At 43.6% G+C, this 21468-nt stretch overlaps 1 protein-coding gene across 1 annotated transcript in view; it reads right to left on the reverse strand.

The window, feature by feature from the left end:
* Positions 1–21227, reverse strand: part of CHODL (chondrolectin) — a 46717-nt gene extending 25490 nt beyond the window's left edge. The window contains exon 1 of the mRNA XM_078851345.1: positions 21137–21227. Within this exon, the coding sequence (XP_078707471.1) occupies positions 21137–21227 (91 nt within the window). The remainder of the gene's footprint in view (positions 1–21136) is intronic.
* Between the last annotated feature and the right edge of the window lie 241 nt (positions 21228–21468).

The following is a 21468-nucleotide window of genomic DNA, read 5'->3' on the forward strand; positions in this document are numbered from 1 at the left end:
GACCAGTGGTTCTCAACTTATTACACATTGTGGGTCGCATGTGCAGTGGCAACCCAGACCCCAACCCCGAACCCCCACCACACGGGTCCAGCCGGCTGCCTGCCCTGGGCCCTGGACCCCACCATGCATGGTGGGCTCGCTGCCCCATCCCCGGACCCCAGAGCTTGAGGGGCCATCCAGGAGCCCTGGACCGCTGTTGTATGGGACCAGCCAGCTGCCCTGACCCCAGGCCCCCACCACGCAGCTGCCTCAGACCCTGCAACTCATAGGGCTGGGCAGCTGCCCCAGACCCTGGGCCCCCGACCCCCCAGAGCCAGCTGGGAGTCCCAGACCCCTGACCCCTTGGGGCCAGCTAGGATCCCTGGAGCTCCGACTCCGCGAAGCTGGTTGGGAGCTTCTAGGGTGACCAGATGTCCTGATTTTATAGGCACAGTCCCGATTTTGGGGTCTTTTTCTTGTATAAGCTCCTATTACCCCATACCCCCGTCCCGATTTTTCACATTTGCTGTCTGTTCACCCTAGGAGCTCCAGACCTCTGACTCCACGAGGCCAGCTGAGAGCCCTGACCCCAGCCTTTAGCACACAGCTGAGCTGGGCCGCAGATGTGTGCTAATTGGGCCGCATGTGGCCCGCGGGCCACAGCTTGAAAACCACTGACCTAGACTCTCTAACCAAAATCAAAGCTCCATTGTGATAGGTACTGTACATACATGTATTCGGAGATGGTCCCTGCTCCCAAAGACTTTACAATCTAAATAGCCAAGACAGTGAAAGGAGGAGGAAGTATTGTTTTCCAGATGGGAAATTGGGGCATGGACAATTTAAATGGCTTGTCCAAGGTATCGTAGGGAAACTATGTCAGAGCCTGGAACTGAATGCACTTAACCACTGCCTTAACCACAGACCATACTTCCTCTCTAGCATGAATTTTTTCCCATGAAATATTCATTAGATCAAAGAAATTTGGTCCACTAATTTAGGTATGAAATGTCAGAAAATATTGTAACATAGGCATATAGCGTGGAATGAAGTATAGAGACACACATATAAATATTTCTTTATTTAATAATGTTAATCAAAGTACCTTCTTGTTGAATTTCAAATTAAAAAAACATTTGTAGCTGTACTACTGTGGAAAGATGACTTAATGTGATAACTTCTCATAGGACTTTCATATGTTTTTCCTTGCCTAATAATTAGTGACACTTTCATTTAAAATCTTGTGCCATTGAGATATCTTATATTATTATGACATTGGTTTATTAGAGCAGAAAACATGTTGACCAGCAGAGATTCTGATGCACTAAATCATGTGAAGGGGAAATATTAAAATGATCATGAAATTTACCCCTGTACAGGGAGCCATGACAGGTTTAAGTGGAACTTAGTCATGCATAGGCCTCATGCTGGCTTTCTGCACAGAGATGAATTTCATCCACTGTTTCCAGTCTTACAAACACTTACTATTAAGTGTTGTGATTACTATCAGAAGGAGAGTCTCTAAGGTTAGTCTCTAAGGTGCCACAAGTACTCCTTTTCTTTTTACTATCAGAAGAAGTCCCAGTTGCTTACAAGAAAGTGATTGCAGGATAAGACCCTAAGTCAGAGCATTCATGATAGAAGGGTTCCACTACGTAATGTGCCCCAGTATGAGATCCCATACTGCTAGTATTTTTCAGCAGTTGCCGTATATGTCAGGGTTCCTTCCTCACTCTGAATTCTAGGGTTTAGATGTGGGGACCCGCATGAAAGACCCCCTAAGCTTATTTCTACCAGCTTAGGTTAAAACTTCCCCAAGACACAAACTCTTTGCCCTTGGATTTGGTAAAACACTGCCACCACCAAGTGATTTAACAAACAATCAGGAAAAGGATCACTTGGAGTTTCTATTACCCCAAAATATCCCAAGTCCTCACAGCCCCTTTCCTGGGGAGCCTTGAGAATAAACAAGATGAGTACAGACCAGCCTTGGATTTTTAAGACCCTAAAAACCCAACCGGATTCTTAAAAAACAGAACTTTATTAGAAGAACAAAACAAGATAAAAGAACAACTCCGTAAGATCAGAATGGAAGATAATCTTACAGACAGTCAGATTCAAAACATAGAGAATCCGTCCAGGCAAAACCTTAAGTTACAAAAAGACACAAAAATACACATTTCCTCCAGCACAGCAAATTTCACAAGCCAAAACAAAGAAAACCTAATGCATTTTCTAGCTAGGTTACTTACTAACTTCACAGGGCTTGCATCCTTGATCTGTTCCTGGCAAAGGTATCACACAGACAGACAAAAGTCTTTCCCCCCTCTCCAGGTTTGAAAGTATCTTGTCCCCTCATTGATCATTTTGGGTCAGGTGCCAGCCAGGTTATCTGAGCTTCTTAAGCCTTTACAGGTGAAAGGATTTTGCCTCTGTCCAGGAGGGATTTTATAGTTCTGTATACAGAAAGGTGGTTACCCTTGCCTTTATATTTATGACATATGCCCTAACGTGAAACTTGCATCAACTGTTGCTGATGCAATTGGCATGGTGCAAGAGTTTCCATAATAGGCTAGTTTCCCCACCTATTAATAACATGAATATAAAGGCTTCTTTTTGACTGAAACTTGGCATAGGGATCTCAAATTAGTTTGGCTACGTTTAAAGATGAATGAAAAATATTTGTGGCTTCAGATTCTTTTTCTTTTATTTTATTTTCAACTCGCAGAAGTCAACAATGGCTCCAGTTTAAAGCACACAATTTATCTAATCCATCAGTCCATGTGATTTAGTGCATTTGGGATGGGGGGGCAGGGAGGTGTCATTTTACAAAATGCATCACACAAACAGCTAAGTAACTGAGTTTTCAAAGACGTGTGCAATGACCAGTCTTTCTGAAGGATTTTTAGAACACATGCATTATTGTATTAAATATTATACATCAAGCATATTAATACATCAGGACTACATCCCCCTCTGCAGTGAGGTTGTTTTCCACTGGTTTGGTGGTGCAAAGTATCTCCTCTGAATCAGCAGCAGAGCTTTCCCCTGTCTTAGCATAGCCAGCTTTATGTCACTCCTCTACAATACCTTATGTAGGGGATTGGGGGAAGGCATGGCTTGGGCATATTGTGACCTTGCAATCCTCAGATGCTATAACCCCTTGAGAACTACCACAGCTACCAGTAGTTAAAGCAGCCCTTAGGCTACTCAGTATTGCCCACCCCCAACATTCAATAATCATAAGTCTGGCCCCAAAAATCTTGAGATTGGCTCAAAATTCTTTGCCTTCTGTTTGTTGAGACTTAAGGGGTTACTTTTTCATGGTTTTCTCTGCTACCATGACACCTAAAAACTTACTTACAAATACTGAAATCTCTGATTCCCATGTAATAACATGACTCCAGGAACGAGGGCTTTAAGAAATAAAACACAAATATCATGAGACACGGGACAGAATTGTGATTGTTGGCAGCGCTCTGGCTTCCACTGGGGGCTGAACCAGCCTGCAGCAGGCCCAGGGATTCGGGAGGCACAAAGGTGGCCTAAAGCCAGCCTTTCCCCACTTGAGCCTTAAGTCAAGATCACCATGTTCCTTCAGATCTAAATGGGCCTACTGTGTCCATAATCCATTAATTAAAACTCCCCAGTTCTTCAGTACAGCAACTGGTCAGAGGAGGTGAGGACACTGGGCAGAAAAGGGATGAGGATCCAGAAGAGCAAGAGGGCAGGAGGAGGGATCAAGGGAATGGGATAGAGGGATGTGGTGGGGTGTGTGCCCCACACTGGCAGAACAGGAGTTAAAGCAGCCCCAGGGAGGCTGCTCAGGAGACAGCCAATTAGGAAGGTTTAGAGAGACAGGCCCAGGCTGGGCCATGTAAGAAGGGCTGCTGAACAGAGCAGTGGCAGTCACTCCCTGGAGTTTGAGAAGGGAGGACTTGCTGCCCTGAAGGAGGGAGAAGAGACAGCACCATGGTCCAATCAGTGCTGGGCGGGGTCAGTGGAGCATGAGTGAGCTCCTGGCCAACTACTACCAGACTGAGGCCCTGATAACGAGGGCGGAGACGTTGCTAGGGCTGCGGGAAAGTGGCCCAGGGAAACAGATGGTGGGGGTTGGAGGTGATGCAGCATGTGGCTGCCAGCTAGAGGATACCTTGGCTAGGACCCAGAGTAGTGGGCGGGGCCAGTTCGGCCCCCCACTTTTGGCCCTACTTGCCATGCGGGGAGTGGCTAGACCCTGGACTGCAGCCTGCCACTGAGACAAGTGGCTGGAGAGAGGACTGGCAGGCCCTCGGAAGTAGGGGGAGAGAATGGAGTGGGGCACAGCCAGAGGGCTGTGTCCAGCAGAGGACACCACAGTCCTGAGAGCAACACGGGTCCTGATGACAGAAGCAATGGTGGCGAGATGCCACTAAATGAAGGCGCACCGGCGAACCAGAGCTAATTCCCAGGACGGCCAGCAGGAGCCACAGCAGTGGTGAGTCGTGCCCCGTCACATGCAGTGGAGAATACGGCAAACATTTATCCCCGATACAAGGGGAAGTTAGAAGACTGTGGGAACTGTTGCCTGGTATAGACGTTTGAGAGACTAAGGAACACATAAGGTGGAGAAAATGGAATCAGAGGCCTGCTTTGTGGAGGGCTTTGCGGCCTTCTCGAACTGGACTCCAAAGTCGGTACCCCTGTGGAAAGGGGCCAACAAGCAGCAAGGGCAACTTCAGATCCTGCTACAGCAGGTGCTCAGAGCCCAGCAGAGACAATGGGAAGCACATGAGTACCTGCAGACCTGTATGGCCAAACTAAGTCACTGGGAGGGGGAGTCCAAAAGAATCGCACGGAGCAAGAGGGGAATTCAGGCACCAGGACCAGGACGCCGGCAGACACTGTGGGCAGCAGGGACACTTTAAGAGGGAGTGCCCCTACCAGAGAGAGGAACAGAAACATCATCTGGGGAATGGAAGGGAGAAAGAGCCCAGGAGAGTCCCCCCTGTGAGGCGAATAGGGAGGCAATGGGCATGTTGGGACTGTGGGCAACAGGGGCACCTGAAGAGGGAGTGCCCGACCCAAAACTGCAGGGCCCAGGCTAGCCCAGAGTATGGGGCTGAGCCAGAGAAGAACTATAGGAAGGCCATGGCCGAAGGGAGGCAAAGGACATGCTTCCAGTGCCATAAGGACGGTGATATAAAAAGGCATTGCCCCCTGAAGAGAAGGAAGGGGATGCCTGAGAGCCAGGCTCAGTTGGAGACTGCCCAGAGCAAGGGGGTAGTGAGGACTGAGTACCTGGCAGAAAGCCGTTTCCCATACTCAGCAGGGGGAGGTAGTGAGGAGATGGATAGGATGTCTCGGACAAAAGAGATCCAGACAAACAGAGGAACCCACACAGGAGCAAGACAGGCTACAGTGGGGACCCAGACCCTGGAAGAGGGAAGCAGGTTGTTCTTCTTGGTAGAGAGGGCAGGAGAGGGACAGCCTGCAGGCCCAGCTGCGAGGGAAGCTGGGAAAGTAGAGACACCTCCCCTCCCGGGTGTGTGGTCTTAAGGGGGAAGGGTGTGTGATAGGGCATCTGCCCCACACTGGCAGAAGGGGAGGTAAAGCAGCTCCAGGGAGGCTGCACAGGAGACAGCCAATTAGGAAGGTTTAGAGAGACAGCCAATCAGGGCAAAGATGGGCCATATAAGAAATTGCTGCTGAACAGAGCAGTGGCAGTCACTCCCTGGACTTCAAGGAGGGAGAACTGGTTGCACTGAAGGAGGGAGAAGAGATAGCACCATGGTCTGAGCAGTGCTGGGAGGGGCCAGGGGAGCATGAGTGAGCTCCCGGCTGACCACTGCCAGACTGAGGCCCGATACAAGGGTGGAGAAGGTGGTAGGGCTGCAGGGAAGTGGCCTAGGGAAACAGATGCTGGGGGTTGGAAGTGACACAGCATGTGGCTGCCGGCTAGAGGGTCCCTGGGCCAGGACCTGGAGTAGCAGGTGGACCCGGGTCCCCTCCCTTCCTTTGGCCCTACTTGCCACTGAGGGGAGTGGCTAGAGTACAGGCTGCAGTTTGCCACTGACACAGGTAGCTAGACCCTGGACTGCAGCCTGCCACTGAGACAAGTAGCTGGAGAGAGGACTGGTGGGCCCTCGGAAGTGGGGGAAGAGAACTGAGTGGGGCACAGCGGAGGGCTGTGTCCATAAGAGGACACCGCGGTCCTGAGAGCGACATGGGTCCTAATGACAGAAGTGACAGTGAGATGCCACTAAATGAAGGTGAGCCAGAGCTAATTCCCAAATCAGCCAGCAGAAGGCACCACAGTGGTGAGTCACAGCCCATCACAAAGGAAGAAGGACCATCTGAAAGAACTAGTGTTGGGACGGGTGGAGTCATGGGCTAAAAGGAATGGGGAAAACAGACCAAGGAAGCAAGAGTCTGGGCAACTGGAGAGACTCAAGATGAGGAATCCAGATGGGGAGAGAGGACCATGCAAAAGTGGAAGAACTAAGTCCCTACAAAATGACCTACAGAGGTGGATCCCAATGTCCACAGTTTGCAGGATCAGGACCTACATGGAGAAGGGAGGAGCAGGGGCACTGGGAAATGACAAAGAGGGAGGCAAGAAATGGGGAGCTGGCTGCAGTCTTTCAGGAGAGAAAACAGGACCAAGAGCTGAAAGAGGCCAAGAAGTAGCAAAGAGGGGAGAAATAGAGGTCAGTAAGGGCTATGAGCAGACAGCAAATGACCATGGACTTGTGGGAAGTTCAGTGTGGGGAAAATGTTTGGAGACAGTTTGTGACCAGAAAAAGGTTAAATCTGTTTGGAATATTAGTTATTACGGATTGTTCACTTAGTTCTCGTGGCCTGAATGTTTTAGTCAAAACCATCTGAAAAAATGTGTAGATTGGAATGGGAATGGCGCATGTCCTCCCCAGGCCCACTGCTCTGTCACTGGTATAGATCCCTACCGCCCATCTGGTAGGACCTGGAAAAGAGTCACCAGCAGGTGGCTGACAATGGCTAAAAAAACCTCTGGCCAAGTCCTGCAGCATTAAGACCAGCTAGAACGCAAAGATGGGGAGGAGAAAACAGCTCCCACCATCTCCACTCCACCCCTTCTGCCACCCAGTGCCTCATCTTTTCCGTCCCTGGCCTAAGCCAATCACACTGGAGATCTCCCCTCCCCTGGCTTATAGAGAGCTCAGCTCTAGGCAGGGGAAGAGTTGCTTCTTCAGTCAGAGTTGCTTCTTGAGTCACAGCCTGAAGAAGCACCTGAGTGCTTTGTGGACAGAAGAAAGAAGCACTAGCCTCCCACTCCTCAAAACCCCCTAACATAACCACACCAGCAATGCCCCACCCCCAAGCCCTACAAGGTTTTTCACCCCCAAAGCCTCCCCAGCCAGGAGAACCAGCTCGCACACACATGGGGGAAAAAATGACCTACCCAATTCTAATCCCACCATCCTCGATATGATTTGTATGGTAATTTCCTGTCCATTCTGGACATGGTAGATCACTCTTTTTCTCTCTCTGAAAAACTGCAGGTACAAGGACCAGACAGAGGCACATGGTAGACTTTTTAAAATAATGTAAATAAGAACACACACAGGGACAGGGGGATAATTAATTATATTTGGCTGAAGTACCAGTATGAAAACCTAACCTAGACAGAACTGCATACAAACAAAAGACTACATAGTGCATAGATCTTGCTGCCCTCACTGTCTGATGACTTATTGTTGGGCTAGACCCTCAGCTGGTATCAATCGGTATAACGTCATTGACTTCAGTGGCATTATGCCGATTTTCACCGAGTAAAAATTTGGCCCACGTTTTTTCCCCACCTTTTCATGTGTCGTACTCAGTCCCAAGCTGAGTCCTAATAATTCACTTTAGAATGTAGCCACTAAGCTGATAAAAAGTAATAAATCTTTCTGATCACATTATGATCCAACTCTGATGCATCATATGTTAACTGATCTTTGTATCATCCTCTCACACTTTAATTTGGGTCTTGTTTTGATATACTGCATTACTACTGTTGATGTTTTACTGTATCATGTTCTCGGCTAGCCAGTATACTGAATTTAATTTGGATTTTATGATGAATCATATTGCATTACTACTTTTTAAAATAATATTACTACTGAAATAAGATTTCATAATTGCATTCTGTCGTCATTTGCAATGGAAACAAATGGAGACTAATCCCATCTCGACTGCCAAGGTTTATAGGTCTCCAAAGACATATCTCCCCTTTGTTATTAAGTCACAATGTCCAATTCACAAATGCTGCCTAGTTTATGCTCCTGACAAATGTAAGAAAATCAGTGTCACTCATTTTGACACACAGCTGCAAACTGGTAAATAGATTTTAATACCACAGTAGTCAATGTCATTGTTAGTATTTTAACAGCAAACTTCCTGTCCCCAGGGAGGTGGGGAGAGAAGCATCTTTTACTATTTGGGTTTGCTAAGGTAGATGAATCACTAGGGGCTCATGTGGTTTCTGGTCCAGGGAATAACACAAATTGTCACCATGTTGATCTCAGTAAAGTTGCTTTAAAATAATAATAATAGTTGTTATTTCTGTACAAACTTTTCATCAGAGGATCTCAAAGTGTTTTGCACATATATTGGGGATCAGAATCTGGCTGAAAAGTACAGGCCTCTTTTGGGGCAATCGTGCAGGAGCTCTGGGAGGCTCTGTGTCTCAGGGAGGCACAATGCCTCCTGCAGCTCCTGGAAGGGGGTGCTACAACCCACCCCCTTAAGAGGTTACAGTGTGAGCTACCTTCCATGGGTAGCCACTGCAGATGGCTTGCGTTGAGAAGGGGCAGGACCATGGTGTCACTTCCCCTCAACAACTGTTGAGGTAGCTTGTACCTCAGGGCTACTAGTAAATAACAGTCACTAAGCTAAGGAAAGAACAAAGTCTATAATAGTACCTGCACATTGTATGGTCTTCAGGCTAGAAAGTGGTCACTGTTCTGTGTTTGTAAAGTACCTAGCACAACTGGGCCCTGTTCTTGATTGACCCTAGATACCACCATAAATAAAATGATTAATACAGAAGGGTAAGTCTTCTTGTTCTCTTCCCCAGTGCAAGGTCCAGCCACAATCTGAATATAGTCAATTAATCCTCATGATACCCCTGTGCATTAGGAAAGGGAGATAGGTAGTAAAAATCACCTAGCACCAGTGAAACGCAGCCAACTCTAGGTGCCACTCCAAGTGTTTAGTCTTGCGGAGCAATACTCTATACAAAGGCTAAAGATAGCAGGTAGAAAAACAGTACTGTGTCCCATTGACACTGCAGAGGGGATTTAGTTTTTGATAGGCAGAAAGTATACCTTCACAAGAGGCAATGTGGTCAGGAGGTCAGATCAACACCTCCTCCTTTTATGAAACATACCATGGAATTTTTAATACCCCCCAAATGGATCAAGACTTGAATTTCATATTATCACCCCAATCGGTTTTTGTCACCCACATCCTTATTCTCTCCCCTTTTTATCTGTGATCCTCACTTATTATGTCAAGGGACAGGCAGCTGTCCTTACTCATTGTTGTGAGGCTCCTAGCATATGATGGGGTGATCAATGTAAAAGAATCTGAAAGATGAACTTTCCATCTGTACAGTGTCCTCTAACACTAGTGCTCACTGCCTGGGGCACTGGGGTAGTACTGACTCAGGTGTCAGAGTGTGTTCTGTAGTCACCAACACCACTTTCGTCAGCACCTAGCTGTTCCACGGATTCTGCCATCCCCATACTGGCCTCATCCAGCCCCGCTTAGTTCGAAACCCATTAGGATTACTGAATAAGATTGCATGCGTACAGGCTAGATTCAGCAAGGAACATACTTCTGAATGCTACTGAGGAACTTTCATCCTAAAAATGCATTTGCCATGTTATATTAAAACAAAACAGATCTTTGTCTGCAATGTGCATTGGTATAGATCTTGAGAAATCATTTACTGTGTATATCAGAGAGAAGCTAGCCAAGGATAAGGTTTGTCTCATTTTGCAAAAGTTCAGTGGTTTGTGGGTTGGTTTTTGTTTTGCTGAACAAAAAAGATTTGGATCCAATCCAGATTCCACTTTATCTGAACTCTCAAAGTTTGGGAGGGTTTGATTCCAGCACTAGCTGGTCTTTGTGCATGAAGATATGCAGTATGTAATTTCCCAAGATACAGGGCATTGTGCACACACACACACGCACACCACATGCTGAAAGGAGTAATATCAAACCTTATAATCATGTCCCTACCAAATTCATGGTCCATTTTCGTAAATTTCAGTCAACATTTTTTAAATCTTGAATTTCACGGCTTCAGATATTTAAATCTTAACAAAGCATGAATATGTATTTTTAAATGGCAAAATATAAACATTCGATAGCACTCCCCAAAAAAGGTGACAACACCCCTCCATACCATGCCTCCCTTACTTCTGTGCTGCGGCTGGCAGTGTCACTGCTTGCAGAACTGGCCAGCCGGCCAGCAGCTGCTGCTGCTGCTTTCTGGCCATGCGGCTCGGAAGGCAGCACAGAAGTAAGGATGACAATACTGCAACTCCTTTACAATAGCCTTTGGGTTGGGAGGCCCAGTTTGAGAAATGCTGTATATGGTAAAAGTACACAAAAGACCAAATTTCACAGTCCACAATGCATTTTTCATAGCTGTGAATTTGGTAGGGCCCTATTTATAATGATCTCCCCTCAGTACTAATGGGAGCTATGCACGCTGATCAAAGGGAAGACTAGACCACTTCATTTGCACCTTAAACTCTCAATACAGAGACATGTTGTGCAAGTCTAAACCTACATCTAGAGGAGATGGAAGGAAGTGACTTGATGTCTAATTCTTATTAGAACAAGCTAATCAATATTTCAGCGTTCTCCTGCAGAAAAAGCATACCATTACAGTTACCTGAATCAATACAAGGTAAATGCTGCCTCAACTAAGAAATGGATATCTATTTTGAAAGAACAAATTAAACATGGTTTTTATTCATTGGTGTAAGAGGTATGCTTTATGAAGAAAAAGAATCCATGAGGTATTTCCTGATAGCATTTTTTTTGCCATATCTATTAAAATGTGACACTTTTGCTTTTTCATCTAAGTGGAAAATGTCTATTTTTTTGGCATTTGTTCTGCTCCATATATTTAACATTGCATGAATTAGAAATGTGAGACCCATTTAGCTTTAGCTGTAATAAATACATTTTACTGCCTTCTGACCAAATGGGCCTTGTGATTATAAATCATAGGACTGATCATGACAGACACCCACCACATAAAGGGCCAGTGTGCAGCAGCACCATCCCTGTTGGGGGGGGCACCCTGAGATTCTTGTGCCTCACGCAGTCAAAACACCTCCCAGAGTTCTGGGAGCACAGTGGCTACACCAGCCTGGTGCAAACTGTAGCGTGTGCTCTCCACCATCATGTGCAGGTCCAGCTCTCCTGCATCCTGTAGAGAAAATGAGTCTCATGCCTTCATAATTTCATAAACCCTTATACACTCATATCCCATAGTCTCATACCTTATAATTTCCCTGCCCCCTTGGAAGAGAAAAGTGCCACTGTAGATGCTTGCCTTGCATAGCCTTGTGCTCAATGAGTCCTGCTCATTCCTCCCGACACCCCAAGAGGGATGGGAAGGACTAGTTAAAGGTGTGGGCATGTGGTGTAGACTCCTCTCTAAATTGTTTTCCAGTATCTCAGCTTTCCCTTTTTAAAAAATTACATTTGGGAGGAAAGCATTGACAATTTTTTCCCAAAGTCTCACCGATGCAGCAATGTCTGCCAAAGTTTACGGAGAGCCTGAAACTATACAACTGAGGTGTGAACTGCCCCATTCATTTCAATGGGTACTAGCCCAGATGCTAATGATAATCTTTTAATTATCAAAGCATATAAGAAATAAGAGGTAAAATCATAAGATATGAACATCGATATGATCTCTCCTTAATGACTGCTCATTTTGGGTAGGCCTTTAGCAACACATGGCAGGGTTCAACAGAAATGCGATTCATTTTGTTTTCCTGAAGGAGTCTCGGCTTTCAAAAGTTTGGGAAATGATGAATTAGGCCATGATATAAATTTCAAAGACAAGCTATGGAAGCCCCCATAATTTGAGCCATTTAACACTAAAGCCTGGAGAAAACACTTAAAAACTCTCATGGAAATGTCTTGCTTTGACAGAGAGACTGACAAAATAGGTCTTTTTCCATCTCTTACATCTCAGTGTAGCAATTCATTCCAGAACCAACTTCCGAGACATTTTTTAGCCAGACATAGCATGCCTGCATAATAGCTTGTGGTAAGCATTATGGGAGAAGCCACTGGCAGAAACTGCAGGATCTAAATAGCTTAAACAACATATGTGTGACACTCAGGGGAGCAGTGAATATATTTATTCCCCTGGCCCCAATCCTGCAAACACTTACCTACATGTTTAATTTTACATGGCTGCGTAATCTCACTCAATAGGACGTGTCACATGCATAAATGTAGGTACTTGTGTACATTTTTGCAGTATCAAAACCTGTTTCTTATTCCCTCTTTCTGCTTTTTACAAGCAAATAGTACTTAAAATCCCAGCCATTATCTTTAATGTAGGTGATCAAACATTTTTCAATATATGTCGTATTTCAGATGAGAACCATCCATTCTGTTGAGTTGCCTTGTGCATGGTTTCGTTTCACTGAAATAGAAATGATTTTTCCACTTATTAACAATTTGAGTTCAATTAATCTGGATTATTTATTAAATAAATGTTATCTACATTATGTCTGTCAGATAAAATAATAATATTGTGTGAGTGTGTAGGCGCACATGCATGTAAAATATATGAGGATTAGTACAATCTCTTCCAGGGTTTATGAACCTAACATTCTCCAGGGCATAACATAAACTAGCATGAAGCCCCAAATACTAGCATTTTCATTTGCATATTTGTGTTATCTGAAAGATGTGTGAAATGTCATACACAGTCAGCTCCACACTGACTGTGCATGCGAGCAGGGGCATGGGTTTGGCTTTATCCAGCAAGAATATGGAATATACTATGATCCTGGAGTGTGACAGGTTGGCTGGATTCTACTGTGACTCTACCCTGGTAGCTGGACCCAGAGCTTCAAAGTTATTTAGGTTTCTAACTTCCAGTGAAATCAATTGGAGTCAGATGTCTGCATACCTTTGAGGTTCTGAGCCCTGTTACTTAATCCCTGCTCACTCAATGATGCAGGTGTGGCTTGTTAAACTCCACAGTGTACATAAGAGAGGTGGAAATAGCCCTTTAGAGGGGAAGCTAGAGCCTCAGGCAGATGGGGCCCAAGGTAGGAATGTTGGTGAAGTCATATCTGGGGAGAAGGCATAGATTGGAGTTTATATTGTTATGTTTTGTTTGAGTTACCCTTAGTAATAAAGCCAAAACTCAGGTAGGGGGGTAACTTTTAACCTAAAACAATGTGTATATGGCCTTTTATGATAGTAAGGCAGCGACTCCTTCAGTTTACAGTAACTGTTGTGTAGAGCTAAAAGTTCCTACTTTTTTTGTCAGTGGCAATAGGGTATGACTTTTCTACAAGCAAGGGAATATTAAGCATTCATTTAAATCTAACGAGCTCTGGGGAAGATTGTTGGACCCTGCAGAAACACTTGAGGTGAAGTTGCTGCTAACCCCTTCGGGCAGGGGTGCCCTACAAGGCCCACCAGAGTATTTCATAAGGCCCGCTGCCTGCTTCAATACAAAAAACTATTGGCCGATTCATTAGCCTTTTGTTGTCATGTTTACATCATTTTAGTTTACACAAGTGTGTAAATAGACAATACCATACATAGAAACAACCTATCTACATACATATGAAACAAGCTGAACTTAAAATATAAATCAATACAGGTGACTTTAAATCTTATTAAAATATGTAGACTCTGTTTGGCTGACGCAAGGTTGTGCTTAGGCTTATGTGGCTGTGTAATAAGGCTGGGCACCCCGCCTTAGCGTATGTCTACACTGCACACTAAGCCCAGGCTTTGACTCAGGTTTCAACCCAAGCCCCTATTCTGCCCACACGTAAATCAGTTTAACTTGGGTCAGCAAGCACTCAGGACATGGTCCTAGGACTCTGCTGAGGGGTGGGTCAGAGCACAGTTCCTGCTGTGATTCAGGTCTAAGCCCTGTTACTTTGTAGGGTGGATGCAGCTCAAGTCACAGACCCAAGCCAGAAGATCTGCATAATGCAGTATGGTCAGCTCAGAGCAGCTGTGACACCCAGGTCCAGCAATTGTAAACAGGTTTACAGTGCAGTGCTGCTGTTCAGGTATGGGCTTGGAAACACCAAGTCCACTAGCTTGGGTCATAGAATATCAGGGTTGGAAGGGACCTCAGGACGTCATGTAGTCCAACCCCCTGCTCAAAGCAGGACCAATCCCCAATTTTTGCCCCATCCCTAAATGCCCCCTCAAGGATTGAACTCACAAACCTGGATTTAGCAGGCCAATGCTCAAACCACTGAGCTATCCCTCCCTCCCAGCCTTAGTGTGCAATGTAGTTCATCCAAGGGAGAGTGAGAAGAGATTATTCAAAAGGGAAAGTTGTTCTAGAGATGTGACTTTCTCATTTGAGTCAAATTATATGCATTTTACCTCACCCCCAGAGCATAGCTGCTGTAAAATGACCAACACATACACAAGTATCCCACATAGCCAGGTTCATCTTTACATGCTTTAACTATTACTGTGCCATGAAGAACTGGAAATGACTTTTGGGAGCTCCTGTTCAAGTCTCTGCCACTAAACTGGAGTAAGCATTTAAGCTGACTTCCCATCCTCTGATGGGGTTCACCTTTAGTCCTGATACTGCAAAACCATCCCTGACAAAGATGACTGATCCCTGAAACTCACGTAAATATCGCTTTAAAATACTTTATCTGTTCACTTTGGGAATAGAACAGATTGCACCAAGCATCAAAAAACTCCCTGAGGAGGATACTTCTAACTAGGGTGACCAGATGTCCCGTTTTTAAATGGACAGTCCTTTTGGGGGGGGCTTTTTCTTATATAGGCGCCTATTACCCCTCACCCCTGTCCCATTTTATCCCAGTTGCTATCTGGTCACCCTACTTCTAACTTGCCCAACCAGAACGTAACCCCCTCATCAAAGCATCTCAGGTTATACAAGCTATGTATTTTGGTATAGTATCCATATACTCCACATATTTTGCAGGAAGAAAGTACAGACATTTCCAGTGCACTTAGCATAAGCTTCCTTGCCAAATAATGTTGCCTTATTCCTTGGTTATACTTATGAGAAGTATTTTTGTTTACTAAATGATTCGCCAGTCTTTGCCCTGTTTCAGCAAAATACTTAAGCATGTCAATAGTCCCAATGAAGTCAATGTTTGAAGTATGTGTTTAAGGCTAAGATTTCCAATAGGGCCTAAGGGAGTTAGGTGCCCACCTTTGAGTGGGAGTTGGGCACCTCATTCCCTTACACCCCTTTGAAAATTCCAGTTTAAGCAATTAGTTGAATAGGTACCTGCAACAAGAAAGCTGCAGTTTGTGTTGTTAATTGGTGAAGCACGGGTGGGCACTATTCAATAGGAACAGCCATGCCACTGCATAGAATAGGGTGGGTTCTTCCGCTACAGGTGAAAATCACTCAGCTCTCCCTGGAAGACCATCCAGTACTGCTAGTGATATCTCCCATGGGCCAGGCCCTGAAGCTACCATCGTTTCACCAATATGAAAAATACCAAAGACATGATAGGATATCTTTCCTCGACTAGGATACTAGCCTTTTTTTTTTTAAACTGTTTTACACACTGTTTCAAATTTCTTTTAAACCCAACAGTCTTGCAAAAAATTATCTTAAAAAAACCGCAGATAATTAAAAAGCAATGGATATTGTCATTTCAAAAATATCTTGATTAAAACCCTGTGAGCCAATTTCAGAGATGGTGCAAGCAAGTCCTTGAAGTCAATGAAATTGTGTCTATTTACACAAGGATCAGCTTTATGTCTATTCATTTTGTTATCCTGTTCAAAAATATACATCTTTAACATCTAACCTCTTTGAGCATCACACATAGAATGTAGTATTTCAGCAAATCAGACCATAAACTACATAAATAAACAAAAACTATTCTTAAAGACATATGAAGTAAATAGCCCTAGACTTTAAGAGCAACTATGTTGTTTCTTTATCTGGTGCATGTTAATTTTTCTCACCTTAGGAATATTTTATACATCCAAATACTTCCCCATTCAAATAAATATATTTATTGCTTTAAAATGTTAATATTAAATCTACTGTCACATGCCTTGCCATAGTAAAGAAAAATGTCATAATTTAAAAAAGCAAAGATAAAAGGACAGCAAACATCAGTCATTAAGGTATAATGACTATGATTAATACATTGGTTGTTAAATGGTTAGTAATAAGATTAGTTTGCTTCTTTCCTGCCCAATAGATACTTAAAGTAATTGCATCTTTGCAAACTGCATTATCATCACTTCATGTGCTTTATGATGTCATGGGACAGCAATGCAGGCCCTGTAACAGTCAGCAGTTTTTCCTACCCCTACTTTGTTACTTTTCTTTAAAACCTCTTTTTCTGCCAACTGCAGACATTCTGACATATGAGGATGTAAGAATAGCGCACAAAAAATCTCCATATATCTATACTAAAAAGTAAAGACCACTTACATTTTTTTTCTTTAACAACTTGCACATCAAAAATAATTATGGCTAATGTGCCATCATAATGTGAAGAATCTGCTGAAAACAGTAATAAGCCAATTGCTTTTCTCTAGCTAGTTAGATTTTATTCACAAAACAATATGTTAACGAGTGGATAAGAGACATTAACTTAAAGCGGAAAAGGATAAAAAATGGAAAACCATTACAGAACTACATTAGCCATAAATCTGAAAGCCATTTTAAAAAGCAGAGCATTCTTTTTTGTGATCCCTACCATTTATGCTAATACAGCAAGGGTCATTATATCTCACAGTCTTTGCCATTTATCATAGCCCCTTTGTGGATATGTAACTGTTATTACTAGGCCTGATCCAAAACCTATTGAACTCAGTGGGAGTCTTTCCATGGACTTGAGTAAGCATTGCATGAAACCCATAATGAAGCATGTTCTCTATTCTAGTTCTTGGAAAAATGTAACTGATGTAGGGAGGGAATGAGAAGGAGGGGAAATTCACAATTCCTAAAGAAGGTGATGTATTAAAACGAAAGTTAATAACTTTCCAGTTCCTCTTGTCATTGCCATCTGAAGTTCTGTTTCTGTGATAGTTTAGACTAATGCATATATATGTCTTAGACCAAATTGTTGCTGCTCATAGGCAGATATGCAAGATGGAAGTGGGGAGGATGGTACAGTCACCCTACACACCTCTGCTGGTGCTTCTGTTTCCTGAGTGCCAAGGAGTATTAACACTGCCAATAGGACTAGACAGTTCTAGTGTATGTGGCAGGGCAGGCCCCTGTTCAGAAAGGAGGAGTCTCCCTTCAGCACCCCAGAGGCACTTTGTCTGCCTCTATGTTCTGGCCACTGCTGATTGGTATAGTGCTTGCCTGCACACTTGAGCTAGCTTTGACTACTGAAACCCCAGTACAACCCTTAATGTTTTTATTTTCTGCAGCTGGCTTCAAATCTTCTTATGTATTTGTTACACAAATAACCCCATATAGTGTAATCACGTAAGAGATTAATTTTATGTTTGACAAATAGTGTGTTGTAAGTGTGCCTTTCAATAGGAATCTAACAATGGTTTGAACCACAGTTTGAAAAAATATAGGTACTGTAGCCTGGTTTTAAAAACATTATTGACACAGATGGTCTTTTATGAATTATAGTCACAAATTTCATTAAAAGATATAGTTCTGTTGAAGATTATGTGCTCAAATCTTGTCCGGGACATACATCCTTAGAAAAAAAAATAACACAAAAGAAACACTCATGGAAACTAAATGCAGTTATAATTATTCAGTTTCCAGATGGCACCTATGATAGAACACATGGTCATTTATTCATATCTATACACAAAAGCTACTAGTTCAACTTTCTGATTGCAATGCAAATTTAAGTAGTGCATCTTAGAATGCCCTTTAGCTGGGTGTGACTTTTCAAATAACAAGAACTTCCAAAGTATGGCATCTTGGGCCTTGTTTCCTGGAAATAAAAAAACTTTAATGGTGTAAAAAAATGAAAGCATGCTACAGTTACTTTCATCATCTTGCTTCAAATAGGTACCAGTTGACTCGCAGCAAGTATCAGCACACAGCATCTGTACTTAGCACCATGATAAGATAAAAGAGATTCTGAACTTTTCAGCTCCAAGATAAGCGTGCCCAAAATAAATAAAAACTAAAAATGAATCAATGTTTTCTATAAACATGCCATCATTATACTATTACTCCTTTTGTAACATCTTATATGGAAACCATTTCTATCATTCTGCTATCTGTGTATAGCGGCATATCCTCATCTGCATGCACAAAGATTTAGATACATAACTCCTATAACTAAGAACTTAAAAAGTTTTCTTCTCAAATCTCTTCTCAAAAGATGCACAGTTGGTGGACATGAGGTAAATTTCAGACTTGCGCATGGGAAAATTGCACAACAGCTTGGCTACAATACATCCAACTTTAATGAGCACTTCTAGTCTGATTTTCTCAAGTCTATCAGTAAATTCACATCTTCACTCCCTCCATCTATATCTATGTCTATATATAAAAGCAAAACCTTCAACATCATTTGTTTGTTTAAAACAAACAAAAGGAAGTATTTCTTCACACAATGCACAGTCAACCTTTAGAACTCTTTGCCAGAGGATGTTGTGAAGGTCAAGACTATAACAGGGTTCAAAACAGAACTAGATAAATTCATGGAGAATAGGTCCATCAATGGCTATTAGCCAGGATGGGCAAGGATGGTGTCCTTAGCCTCTATTTGCCAGACGCTGGGAATGAGCAACAGGGAATGGATCACTTGATGATTACGTCTTCTGTTCATTCCCTCTGGGGCACCTGGCATTGGCCACTGTCGGAAGACACTGTACTGGGCTAAATGGACCTTTGTTCTGACCCAATGTGGCCGTTCTTATGTGCTTAAGTGTAGTCAAAAGTGTAAATCATCAGGATCAATCTGTGGACTCAGTTCTGTATTCCTTGTGCATCCAAGATTTCCATTGCCTTCAGCTTTCAGATCCAAAACCCATTGAAGACCATGTTAATCTTTTCATTGAATTCAGTGGACTTTGGATCAGATTCTGAGTGTGCCAGGAATGCAGAACTGAGTCATAAACCTTTTGAACTGTAGTTGAACTCACATTTCAGTTATGCTTTCGTCCTCTTCCTTTTGGGGTAGCACAAAAGACAATGCAAATGAAGATACATACACAATAGAAAAAAGCTTATGCTGTTTTCTTTTTAGTTTTTTCTAAACTAAAACTGTAAAAAGAAGAAACAATCCTATATAACTATAGACAGATGAACAGATAAAGATATCCTACACAAAGAAGTGCTGCAGCATGTATCTTTTATTATCCTTTTAAAAATAATTAATTTAAGGCACAAAAATAGTGACATTTTGGAGCTTAGCAAGATGTTTAAAAATATCTTGTCTTCTGGTTGCAGCAAAAATGCCTTAGAAAACTTTATGTTGGGGAGGTTGCAGATCATAATGTATCATAGTGATTTGCTGATCTAGCTTTTTATCTCTGAAGATCTGGAATCAAATTTGCTTTTGAGGGTAATGAGTTTGGCAGTCTCTGTTTAGATTTAGCTGGTCCTTATGCAGATTACAAAAATGACAATTACAACAAAGAATCTCTTCTCAAAAGATGCACAGTAGGTGGACATGAGGTGAATTTCAGACTTGTACAGAGGAAAATTGAGCAACAGCTTGGCTACAATGCATCCAACTTTAATGAGCATTTCCAGTCTGACTTTCTCAAGTTTATGGGAAAACAAAAATCAATCACTAAATTCACATCTTCACTCCCTCCATCTACATCTATGTCTATATATAAAAGTAAAACTTCAACATTATTTAAAAGAAAAAGTTCCAGATTTAATTCTTTTTCTAGAACCAGCCTCTCATGTATGATGTATGATGAATTTATTTTTTTAGAAAAAAAGGTCCCTGTGTTTGCAGCCAGTAAAGGTAGTTAACTCACTGATGATCTCAGTGCCTTAAAAACCAAACTTTGTTATCATTATCATATTGTCTTAATTTTATAGAGGATGTTTCAATTATTTCTTTTTTTAAAAAAATCAGTGGAAAGTTCATTTTTAAAAAAATGACTGCTACTTGAAATCCAGACCGCAGCAATTGCCAGGTCATGAGAACTTTTATGTGCAATTGACTAGAAGCCAACTATCAACAAAGGTGAAACGGACTAGCTTGTTTTCATTGATCAAAATGAACTGAAATCAAAAGGGAGACAACACAGAACAAATAGCTTATAAAATTCCTTCATATAGTCACCCTAAGTGTGAATTGTCACAACATATATATTTTAATCCGTCCCTGTCCCATCAACTAATTTAACAGCATATTCTGATTATTTTTTTAGAGGCAAGGCTCTCTATGGCTCTTATGAGCAATGTCAATATAAATTGTAAGGGCCAAATCCTGCAGTCTTTCCTTAGGCTTAGCTCTGACTTTAAGGGGGAGTTTTGCCTGTATAAGGGACGGAGGAAGAACTTCAGGATTTGTCCCTAAACAGACGATGTCTTCCAACTTTGGGACCTGTGATGATGGGGGCAGTTAGAGAGAGGACGTGGGTTAGAAGCACTAGATGGGTCTCTTCTAAACTGAACTCTCAGGCTAGCTCCTCCAGTCCTGCTTCTGCCAAAACTTCAGGGGAAGTTCGGCCAGAGTGAGGAACGCATGATTTGGCCCTAACCGCGTTAAATAAATCCTGCCTTCTCCCCTTTTCTTCATCTAACCAGGTTTCCCGCACCAGCCCCCGTCAGGCACAGCTGCCGCTGCAGTCAGTGAGAGCGATGTCTGAGTAGGGTCTGGGTCTCCAGGATTTGGTGGATTTGGCCGTAACCGGCTGCAGCTGTGACAGCCAGGCAGTTCCCTTCCCAGTGTATGTCCGGCAGGCTTGGAGGGAAGCCCCACGCCCTCTCTCGCTCACTCACCGCTGAGGACTCGCAGGGAGAGGCAGCTCGGCCCCCGCAGCATCGCGGCACCCAGCAGCAGGGGGATCAGCCTGGAGGGAGAGGCGCTCATAGCGACGGGGGAGTCCCAGCACAAAACAAAGGCGGCACCAAGCACGGGCTGCTGCTGCTTCCCCCGGGGAGATGCTCCAGCAGCCGCAGGTCCTCCCCACTTGCACCAGCACCGCGAGCGCTCAGAGCAGCGGGGCGCCCAGCGAATCCCAAGCCGCTGCAGCGCCGCACATTTCCCTGGGCCAGAGCAACGCGCTGCCCCCTTGCTGCCCGCTCCCCCCCTTCTCTGCGCTCTCTCCCCC

The sequence above is a fragment of the Lepidochelys kempii genome, chromosome 1, assembly GCF_965140285.1.
Source record: "Lepidochelys kempii isolate rLepKem1 chromosome 1, rLepKem1.hap1, whole genome shotgun sequence".
Classification (NCBI taxonomy): domain Eukaryota; kingdom Metazoa; phylum Chordata; order Testudines; family Cheloniidae; genus Lepidochelys; species Lepidochelys kempii.